At 43.4% G+C, this 11,973-nt stretch overlaps 1 protein-coding gene across 1 annotated transcript; it reads left to right on the top strand.

Annotated features, from left to right (window-relative positions):
* Positions 1-1,396: 1,396 nt before the first annotated feature.
* On the top strand, positions 1,397-11,603 carry LOC134359227 (C-type lectin mannose-binding isoform-like). The gene is made up of 5 exons (XM_063072184.1): positions 1,397-1,530; positions 3,163-3,317; positions 3,689-3,829; positions 9,496-9,610; positions 11,399-11,603. The coding sequence occupies exons 1-5, from the start codon at positions 1,476-1,478 to the stop codon at positions 11,473-11,475; spliced, it is 543 nt and encodes a 180-aa protein (XP_062928254.1). The 5' UTR covers positions 1,397-1,475; the 3' UTR covers positions 11,476-11,603.
* The last annotated feature ends 370 nt before the right edge of the window (positions 11,604-11,973 follow it).

The raw sequence follows: 11,973 nt of genomic DNA on the forward strand, positions 1-11,973 counted from the left end.
CATACGAGGAACATTTGGTGGCTCTGGTTCTGTACTCGCTGGAATTCAGAAGGATGAGGGGAATCTCATTGTAACCTTGCGAATGTTGAAAGGCCTAGACAGAGTAGATGTGGAAAGGATGTTTCCCATGATGGAAGAGTCTAGGACAAAAGGGCACAGCCTCAGGATAGAGGGGCGCCCCTTCAAAACAGAGATGCGGAGAAATTTCTTTAGTTAAAGGTTAGTGAATCTATGGAATTTGTTGCCACATGCAGCTGTGGAGGCCAGGTCGTTGGGTGTATTTAAGGCAGAGATTGATAGGTTCTTGATTGGACACGGCATCAAAGGTTACAGGAGAAGCCCGGGAACTGGGGTTGAGGTGGAGGGAAAAAAGGATCAGCCAGGATTGAATGGCAGATCACACTTAATGGGCAGATGGTCTATGGTCTACTTAAGAATCTATCATCCTCCCCTTTAAATATACCCCAATGATTGGTCTGCACAGCTATCAGTAGCAATGAATTCCATAAACTCACCACCCCAAAACTAAACAAATTTCCCTCATTTCTGTTCTGAAGGGAATTCCTTCAATTGTGTCCTCGTTCTTGACTCTCCCACGATTAGAGGCATCCTCACCACATCCACTCTATGTAGGCCTTTAATATTCAGTAGGATTCAATTAGATTCCCACCTCCTACTTCTAAACTCTCGTGAGCACAGGCCCAGAGCCATTATATGCTGCTCACATGTTAAGCTTCATTTCCCAGATCTTTCTCACAAGGTTCCTCGGTGAAGGAATGTGTGTGCAGAAATGGGAAGACACAGTGCTCCCGGTGTTCCAGATTCCTGCATCAATTCCGCTGCATTGCAATACACACCCTGTGAATATGTGGAGCTCATTGTGTGTTTCCTGCTGCTGAACCAGTCCAATCAAACACAGAAACTGGAGGAAGGGCAGCAACTCATAGACCTGGAAGTTGGATGTTGCAAAAATGGAGTTGGGATCTGCACCCCAGAAACACAGTCATCACAATATTCTTACTGATAATATTCATTGATCTCGGTGTTATATATTCCTCACTGGCTGGCCAATAGGTTACGAAGCATTTCTCAGTGGCCAGTTACCCCACACGATGTCCTGACTGACAAAGAGCTCACAAAGTGTTGCCCTGGTTTCCACTCCACTCCAGGGGATGCTGTAATAATCCTTTTAATTAATGAGTTGCATTTCATCTGATTTTACTCTATGTATCAGTTGCACCTCAAAGCAAATGTTTTGCATAGATTTTGGTAAGGCTGAAGGAATCAAATTTCCAGGTTGCAAATGTCACCACAATCTGGGATCTATACACGTATATGTATATATATCAGACACACATCTTTGGTCAGCTCAGTGGGAGAGAGAGGAGGGAAGGCAGCAGAATCCCTTTGGAACTGTTGCTCTGATTTTGAACCTTTTGTGCTTCGAGCCGGAGAAACGGAACTCCACTGTGGAGATGCTGCTGCTGCTGTTTCTGTTGCTGAGCAAATTGGCCAACAGTGACGGTGAAGGTAGGCTCGGCTGATGCTTCTATTGTTTTCAGATATAAATAGCTGATCAGAATGAGTGTACGGCTGTGGGATAGATGATAGAATCTGGGAATTTGTGGATGGCAGCAGCAGGGAATGTCTTTTGTCTGACACTTTGTCTCAAAGTTATTGAATTGGAGTGTGAAATAGAGGCCTCTTTTCTAAGACAAGGAGTCAAAGCTGCTCACAATACTCAAAGTACAATTTGAATAATGCCTTATAAAGCCGCAGACTTACTTCCTCGGCTTTTATTCTAGTCCTATCAGAATAAATGTTAACATTCAATTTCCTTCCTGACCATAGACTCAAGCTGTAAGTTATTGTTCAAGGGAATACTGCACGAGGACTCCCAAGTCCCTTTGCACCTCTGATTTTTGAATAGAAAATGATCTATGCCTTTAGTCCTTCTCCCAGAGTGCATGAGTATACACCGTGACTATACTCTATTCCATCTACCGCTTCTTCACCCATTCTCCGAATGTCTAAATCTTTCTGCAGATGCCCTGCTTGTTCAACACTTCCTGCTCCTTCTGCTATCTTCACATTGTCCACAAACCTGGCCACAAAGCCTCCAGTCTCTCCACAGTCCATCCTCTCTCTGACCACTCTGACTCCCCTGCACCCTCCCACACTGGGGGCAATTTACTGCAGCCAGTGAGCCGGTCAACCGGGGATTACAGGGTGAGATAAGGTAAAGAACAGGGGGAGTGAAAGGAGCCACATGGAGGAGTTGTGCCCACAAGGCTCTTTCAGCTCTGTAACTTCTACAAGATTTCACCTTCGTAAACAGGGAGTGTGGAGAGAGATGCAGCCTGTGTCTCCCAGCTCCGAGCACCTCTCCCCAGTATGACACGCTCACACACAGACCAATGCACAATTGTCACCAGTCCTGAGGCTGCCTTTACCCTGCATGTCTCAGATCTCCACACATCTTCCCTGGACACACACCCTCAGTGAGTTGCTCCCTCAATAAAACCAAGCCAGTGCCTTGTGCTGTGTTCCCTCCTGCACAGCCCACAATCTGACTGATCTCCCTCTTTGCCCTCTCTCTGCGTCACCTTTTAGCTCCAGAAGTTTGATTTTATTTTTGATTTCCTGCATCTGCAGTATTTTGCTTTATAATCCAACATGTCACTCTCTGTTGGATCCCAAGGCTCTCATTAATCTGAATGCAAAACCTTGTGGACTTTGGACAACATTTCCGTAGATCCAGTTGGAATGCAGTAAACAGCACAGCACATGAACACTGCCTGTTCATTTGTTAGTCAAATACAACCTTGCTTTCACATCTCTGTGTGTCTGACCTTGATTAACTACACCGCTCTAAATGACGAGTTGTGCTGTCACTCAGATCATTTCCCAACACCTTGTCCACTCCCTGTGTCAGGCCGATCAGCCTGCAGTTCCTCCATCTGTCCCTTTCCCCTTTTGCAAGAGGTGGACTGGGGGAGATCACATTAGGTCTACAGCCGGTGCTCCTTCCTCCCCTTGAACCCTGACCTTCTGTGTGTCCGTCAAGGTCTGGTGCTGTGAAACAGCAAAATCTGTGACTGTTTGTAACTGGCACTTTGGTGATTGTAGTTGGTTTAAATTCTAATTCTCTTTCACTGAAAGGGACAAACAATTCTTTGGTTCTGAAGAGGACTCAGCGGGACCTTCAAAACTATAGACTATCCAGAGGACCCTGTGATGAAAACTGGTTTTATTTTCCTCCTTTAAACTCCTGTTACCGGTTTTTCAGTGACAAAAAGGCATGGATGGCAGCTGAGGTAAGTCCCTGGAATAAGTGATTTCTGTGGGAGGCCTGGTGAATATTGGGCTCTGCTGGTTCATTCCCATGAACTCACAGCGCAGCCTCTAGTTGAATTGTCCATGATGAGTCCCTGTGTTCCAGGGTGTTTCACTGCAGCTGTGGGCGCTGGTTTCTATCAGTTGGTTAATGGGCGAAATATTTGGATTTTAGGGGAAACTCCACATCCAGGAGTTTACACAATGTGGGTTTGACAACAAAGAACTTTGTTTCATGTGAACAAAGTTGTTGTATTTCCAACATCAGGCTGGTTGATTTACAGAGGGATGTCTCGGAGAGTGAAGAATGGTGATTCTCAGCAACAAAAGAAAGTATTTATTTTGTTTAAAGGATTTCTGCAATCAGCTCCCACATTCTGGACATCTGGCATCAGTGATGTCAAGCATCCATAACAACTTCACTTCTGATGTGGTCAGTGCTGTGGATGAAAGCAAGCCAAGGGCATGGATTGGCATGAATGACAGATTAGAGGTGAGATTAATATGACATGTTACATTACCACCACAGAAAGAATTACACCGGACATCCTGCAGAGTAACAAGAGTGAGACTGTGTAGTGGTTAAGTTATTGCATATATCCTAATGATCCTGGGACATGAATTTGAATTCCATCCCAGCAGCCAGGGAATTTGGATCCAAGTAAATAAAATGCAATCATAAATAATGACAATGGAACTACCTAACTATTGTAAAAATTCATCTGGTTCATTGTTGTTCTTCAGGATGAGGAATCTGCCATCCTTCCCCAGTCTGGCCTCACTGTGACTCCAGAGATCCATCAATGTGTTGACTCTTCCCTGCCCTCTGAAATGGTCAGAGGATGATCAGGGTAGAACAATAAATGCTGGTCTGACCGGTGTCACCACGTCCTGTGAACAAATAAATCCCACATGTTTATGTCATTCTTTATCTCCACATGAGACTCCTCTCTCCATCCTGCATCTGACAGGATTAGTGTGACTTTCCTTTCTCCCTCATGAGTATCTCTGTTGTTCCTTAAATGTTCTTAAACAAGCCCTGTGAGTCACATCTTAAACACTTTGGAGGAAAGGATTTCTCTCCAGGTAGCTGCTGGATTTATCAGTGACTCAGGAGAAGAGTGTTTCCTATCAGGCATCAACTAGATTGATCAGTAACTTCCCCCTGCTTTTTCCACAAATAGAAATATTTCTCTATGCCGAGTCAAGTGATCCTCCATAATCCAAATGATCTCCTTGGCCACCCTAGACACAACCATCTGGTTCTAACATCTGAATATTAATTGTAGTTGTGCCTTACAGTTATTGAAACTAGTGATTCTGAGGGTCACTGTTCTATATGTTAGAAACTCATTTTAGAGTTAGGATGTGTTCCCATGCAGGGGCCTTATGGAATCAGTGCCGTATGCTCTGCATATGGAAATTCAATATGTAGACAGACAATGTGGCTGTGCTGGGTACCTGGTGAGAACCCTGATCTCCTCACTGATGTACCTGATCTGTTATCTATCCTGTTCTTCTACTGTGATGGTATGATCTCAGATTAACACAACTCTCATTTCCCTTCATTCTGTCTGATTCTCAATGTTTAGGTTTTAATTAAACCTTTCCCTGTAGCAAATGCATTTTTGTTCCCAAAATGGACAATGCTGGTGTGCAGAGTGATGCCTCTGTTCACTGAATATAGAACTTGAGAATTCAGAGATTGTGGGGATATGAAATTGAAATAAATCTCATGAATCACCTTACCCCAAAAAAAGACCTAAGAATGCAAGGAACCCTTTAACATTAAATCACCGGGAAACTTAGTAATTGTAAATCAATGAAAAAAGATTAATCAAAGCGATAAGATACTTGGCAAACTAAACCTGAGTGTTTCCAGCATTTTTTTGTTCAATCTAAATGTGTCATCATTTTCAGTCCGTGTCTGTGAGCCATGAATTTTCCCCGACTATGATCAGGCAATTTGCTTTGTAAATAAAGGGAGTCACTTCCTGTTGTGGTCCATGTGCAGTCAGAGTGTGTTGCTGAAACCTGACACCTCAATGTTCACAGGACATTTGTACAGTTCCAGACTGAACTGTCTGGGCTCACTCTGAATGGAACTCCCCATGTGGACTGGACAACATGCCTGTACCATCAGAGATAAACTAAACCCTTCCCATTCCGTAGACAATGGGGACAGAATCCAGAATCTCTGGAGCTGGACTTCCATAACTGTTTTAATTCCAGAACCTGGGAATTGTACACCACTGTGTATTCTGATACCTGTAGTGTTTGTGGAATGAGGGTGTCCCCTGCATGTGGAGTACAGAAACAGGACACTTGGCCCACGGGACCTGTGGTAATGTTGCTGCTCCTCAGGAGCCTCCCCCCCCCCATCCAAACCCATCAACACTTCCATCTGTTCCTTTCTCTACCTACCCTCTCTTAAGTGCCTCTGTGCTCTCTGCTTTAATTACTTGTGGTCCAGCGCTCCACATGCCCACCAAAATCAAGTCAAGAAGATTTACATCTGTTTTCTCTTTGACTTATTTTTATTTATTTAAGATTATGAGAACACTCAGTCCTCTTTGTCATTTAAAAATGCATACATGTATTAAGAAATAATACAATGTTTCTCCGGAATGATATCACAGAAAACAGGACTGACCAAAGACTAAAACTGACAGACCCACATAATTATAACATATAGTTACAGCAGTGCACAGCAATACCATAATTTGATGAAGAACAGACCATGGGCACAGTAACAAAAGAGTCTCAAAGTCCCGAGTCGATCGACTCCCAAGTCCCTGATAGCAGGCGGCGAAAGGGAAAAACTCCCTGCCATAAACCTCCAGGCACCATCAACTTGCCGATACCTTGGAAGCAGCCAACCCCGAGTCCATCCATCCGAAAACTTCGAGCTTCCGACCAGCCCCTCCCATACAGCCTCCCGAGCGCCATCCTCTGCCAAGCGCCTTCAACCTCTCCCCGGCCGCTGAAACACGCAAAGCCGAGGATTTCGGGGCCTTCAGCTCTGGAGGTTCCGGTTACCACACAGTAGCAGCGGCAGCGAAGTGGGCATTTCAGAAGTTTTCCAGATGTTCCTCCGTGCTCTCACATCCGTCTCCAACAAATCAGAATTGTGCATGGTCCCCTACTTGACAGATAACAGATATCATCACTGAAGTGGCCGCGCGCGCTGCTGTTGTGCCGCCATCTTCTCCCCCCTCCCGGGGAGACAGTAAACCTGGTTTCACACACGAGAAAATATCCTCTTCACATCCACCCAATAAATTCTTCATAGTGAGGATGACCCTCGGCTGCTCACACCGCAATCTCCTCTCTTGTGGAGAAAAAGCCTCGGCCTGTTGAATTTTCCTTACCTCTGTTTTGTGATCAGTTCACTGCTCCAAACCCTCTCAGTTCTTTATGTAACAGTAAAATGGAACAATTCACCGTACAGCAGGTCTGGTCAGACCAGGATTACAGAGTTATAGGATTGGAGAACAATACTGCATGGACACTAATGACAAGAGCTAAAAGTAAGATACAAGCTGAAATAGGTACAGAACAATGTGGTTTTGTGAAAGACAAAGGTGTAAGAAATGCAATATTGATGTTAAGCATACTATTAGGAGCTATTCAAGTGCAAAAAGATTTGTTTGTTTTATCAACTATGCAAAAGCATTTGATAAAATGAAGCACAATAAGTTATTTTAAATATTACAGAAAACTAGATCTAGATTCGAAAGACCTCTGCCTAATCGGAAATCTGTACTGGGAAGAAATTGCCGCTGTAAGAATAGATGGAGAAGTGAGTCAGTTTACAAAAATCAAGAGGCATTAGACAAGGGTGTTTTCTCTCCCCTGATTTATGTAATGTGTACAGTGAAACAATATTATAAAAAACAAGAACCATCTTGGGAATCAAAGTTGGCGGCGAAAACATCAGTAATTTCAGATATGCAGATCACACTGTGTTAATTGCAAGTACGGAGGAAGAACTACAAAACTTAATTGATATAATTGTTGAAGGAAGTGCGAAAAATGGGTCTATCTATCAATTGCAAAAAGACAGAATCTACAGTGATATCCAAAAAGAAGGAGAATCTTATCTGCAGGCTGAGAATAAATGGGGAAGACACAAAACAAGTACAGAATTTTTGCTACTTAGGAAGCTGGGTGAGATCAGATGGCAGGTGCGACATGGACATCAAAAGAATAGGGATGGCAAAAGACACCTTTATGAGAACGAAGAGTACACTGACCAATACTAAACTAGGCATGACAACCCATCTCAGAGTACTGAAAGGTTACGTTTATCAAGTTATGTTATATGACTCAATGTTGGACAATATCTAGTAACATGAGGAATCGAATTGAAGCAGCAGAGATGTGGTTTTTGAGGAGGATACAAAGAATATCATGGACGAAACAAATATTTAATGAGGATGTCATGAACAGAGCAAACAAAAAGAGAAATAATGTATGAGATCATGAAAGGGCAATGTAACTTAATTGGACATGTGATTAGGAAAAGAGGAGTTAGAATGCATGGCAATTATGGGAAAGATTGAAGGGAAGAAAGCAAGAGGAAGACAAAGACAAATGACATAGCGCTGTTCACTAGAGAAAGCAGGATCTCCCAGTGGCCACACATTTTAATTCCACGTCCCATTCCCATTCTGATATGTCTATCTATGGCCTCCTCTGCTGTAAAGATGAAGCCACACTCAGGTTGGAGGAAAAACACCTTATATTCCATCTGAGCAGCACACATCAAATTTGCTGGGGAACGCAGCAGGCCAGGCAGCATCTCTAGGAAGAGGTACAGTTGACATTTTGGGCTGAGACCCTTCGTCTGACGAAGGGTCTCAGCCCGAAACATCGACTGTACCTCTTCCTAGAGATGCTGACTGGCCTGCTGCGTTCCCCAGCAAATTTGATGTGTGTTGCTTGAATTTCCAGCATCTGCAGATTTCCTCGTGTTTACGTTATATTCCATCTGGGTAGCCTCCAACCTGGTGGCATGAACATTGACTTCTCAAACTTCCGCTGATGCCCCACATCCCCCCCCTCGTACCCCAACCGTTATTTATTTATATACACACACATTCTTTTTCTCTCTCTCCTTTTTCTCCCTCTGTCCCTCTCACTATACCCCTTGCCCAACCATTGGGCTTCCCCCTCCCCCTTTTCTTTCTCCCTAGGCCTCCTGTGCCATAATCCTCTCGTATCCATTTTGCCAATCAACTGTCCAGCCCTTGGTGCCATCCCTCCCCCTCCTGTCTTCTCCTATCATTTCGGATCTCCACCTCCCCCTCCCACTTTCAAATCTCTTACTGGCTCTCCTTTCAGTTAGTCCTGACGAAGGGTCTCAGACCGAAACATTGACTGTACCTCTTCCTAGAGATGCTGCCTGGCCTGTTCACCAGCAACTTTTGTGTGTTGCTTGAAATGCCAGAATCTGCAGATTTCCTCATGAATGAATACCAATGAATTGATCCACTTGACCTGAAACAGGAGTGTGTGGGCCATGGAAGTCAAAGCTCAAACTGGGCATGGCACCTGATGATGATGATGACGACGACTGCATGGAACCAGGCTCTACAACTCAACTAGTCCATGTCAAACATGGTGCCGAGCCAGCTGCTCCCAATTTCCTCCAAGCTCCATCCCTGCCTGTTCTTGTTCAAGTTCTTCTTAAAAGACACAATTGTACTGTCCTCAACTACTTCCTCTGGCAGCTAGTTCCACATACCACTACCCTTTGTGCAATTATGTTGTCCTCAGCTCCCTTTTAAAGTCCCATCTCCAATTCCCATTTGGTTTTGTAGTCTGTGTCCATTCATGTGCTGTGCAAGTCCTTCTGGTGTTTATGAGATCAGTCTGTGTATTTGTGCTCAATGACTCATTGTCAGAGTTGTCATTATTCCTTCTCCCTGACTTTTACTCTCAGATCCGGTTTCTTTTGTTCCAAGGATTCTGTTACTTCCATGAGATTTCCCCCACCCTGACAGTCTGTCAGTTAAAAGGTCATTCACTGCCCTGTTTGTCCTGGCTGCTCATATTCCGGTCTCACTCTGGATCAGGTCTAGCTCCTCCCTGTACCAGTAAGTGACAGGTTACTCAGTGTTCCCACAAAAATAATCACTGATTTATATCCCACAGGAAGGGACTTTCACATGGATTGATGGAACTTCCTACACTTATGGAGGATGGGCTGCAGATGAACCTAATAGTTACCATGGCAATGAAGACTGTGTGAACATTCATCATATTCCAGGTAAGTGTAACAGTGAGAGAAATGTTATTTTCTTTGCAATCCATTTCAGACACAGTATTGAAGAGGCCTGTCACAACGGAAGGAATGAACCAGCCCCATGCTCAGCTGAACTGGACTCATTGCCCAGCAGTCAGAGGAGATTAATGGGATGTAATGCAGAGACAGGGGAACAGACAGTGTATGAAGATGAAAAAAGACAGACAATTTCTCAAAACTCTCAACAGCTCAGGCAGTATCTACCGAGAGAGCAACAGAGTTAATATTTCACAGTGAAAACCCTTGGTCAGGTTCATCTCAATGTGAGCTTGTAGGTGGAACAACATACAAGGGATGCATATCAGGTTTGTGTCACTGCAGATAAAGAAACAAAGTAAAGGTCAAAGTAAACTTAATATCAATGCACAGTTATGTTACAATAAAGTATCCTGAGATACATTTGCTTGGGCGTTCACAGTAAATACAAATAAAGCCAATAGCATCAGTGAAAAATACCCAGAAACATGGACAAACAACCAATGTGCAAAAGACAATGAATTGTGTAAATACAAAAGAAAGAAGCAAATAATAATGGTAGGTAAATAACTAATAAATAATATTGAGACACGAGTTGTAGAGTCCTTGAAAGTGATTTTATGGGTTTTGGTATCAGTTCACTGTTGGGCTGAGTGAAGTTATTGATTCTGGTTCAGGAGCCTGATGGTTGAGGAGTAATAACTGTTCCTGATGGTGTGAGACCCAAGGTTCCTGTATCTTTTTCCTGATGGCAGCAGCAAGAAGAGAGCATGTGGAGGTCCTTAATAATAGAAGCTGTTTTCCTGCAACAGCACTCCTTGTAACTGTGCTCAGTGGTGGAGGGAGCATTACGTGTGATGGACTGGGCTGTATCCACTACGATTTGATGGTTTTCGTTCAAGGGCACTGGTGTTTCTATCCCAGGCTGTGATGCAACCAGTCAGTATACTCCCTATTGGGCATCTTTTGAAGTTTGTCATATTTTTAGATGATACACTGAATTGTCACAAACTTCAAAGAAAGCAGAGGTCCTGCCATACCTTCTTTATAATGGCATTTATTTGCTAGCTTACAGGACACATTCTTTGAAAAGATAACACCAAGAATATAAAGTTCTCCACCTCTGATCGCCTGATGAAGACTGGGTCAGGAGCCTCTAGTTTCCTTCTGATAACATAAATGAAAAATAAAACTTTTCACAGTGAAATTGAAACTAGATATACTACATTCATCTTCTACATTCCAGAGTTTCCTCATTCTGCTTACAGTTGGAGGTTTATGAAATGGTGAGGGCTTAGTGTATGTCTGATGGGACAGGCTTGTTGCTCAGTTCACAGGGAGATCCAGCCCAGGATGAGCCCAGCCACTTTAGTCTTAAACAATCCAAATTCTCAGTGAATTTAGTGAGATGTCAAGTTTCAGCAGGACACACTGACTGCACATGGACCACAACAGGAAGTGACTTCCTTTATTTACAAGGCGAACTCATGTATCAAGGACAGGAATTATCCATGGCTCACAGACAGTGACTCAAGAAGAGGAAACATTTAGATTAAACAGAAAAGAGAAAATGCTGGAAATCCTCAGAAGATGAGGCAGCATCTGTGGAGAGAGAAACCGAGATTAAGTTTCCATTAATGACCTTCCCATTTCTCTCTCCACACCTGCAGCCTAACCTACTGAGTATTTCCAGAATTATTTTCAGATTTTTGGCATCTGCAACATTATACTTGTAGACTAACAGGTCAATGTTGGATTCCTTTTCTCTGCTTCAAGGTTCTCCAGAGTGGAATGATTCTGCCTGTAATATGGAAGAAGGTTTTATTTGTGCCTACAAACTTCACTGTATTTAGAAGACTCCAGAACCATCCACTCATCCTTTCCAGCGATGGATTCAGTGCCATGATTTCTTCTTTGTTGCACTCGGTGTATGTGGTGACTGTACCGTTTAGTTTCTCAGCCAATAATAAAGAGAATTACATCCTGAGCTGTGTTTTTGTTACTGTGTGAGTCCAGTTTCCAGTAGCCTTCGTGTTGCTTCCTACTCATCACTGTACTTAGTGCTGAACTGAGGAGAATTCGGCATAGATTAACTTTCACTTCATCTACACCTGGTGTGTTGGGTCCAGACCACCGCACATGGGAGTGAAGTAAAGGATGTGGGGTGGATACACTGGAATAGTTGCAGGGAATGAAATTTTACAAAACTGACTAGTCTGCAGAAGAAGAAATGGGCCCATAAATACCTTTACACAATTACATGAAAACCTCTTGTCTGTTCAAAAATCAATTCAACCAACTGTTTGTCAATTTTGCAAACAATTCTTGGTCTTTGGCATATGTCTAGATAC

The sequence above is a fragment of the Mobula hypostoma genome, chromosome 20 (genome assembly GCF_963921235.1).
Source record: "Mobula hypostoma chromosome 20, sMobHyp1.1, whole genome shotgun sequence".
Taxonomy (NCBI): Eukaryota; Metazoa; Chordata; class Chondrichthyes; order Myliobatiformes; family Myliobatidae; genus Mobula; species Mobula hypostoma.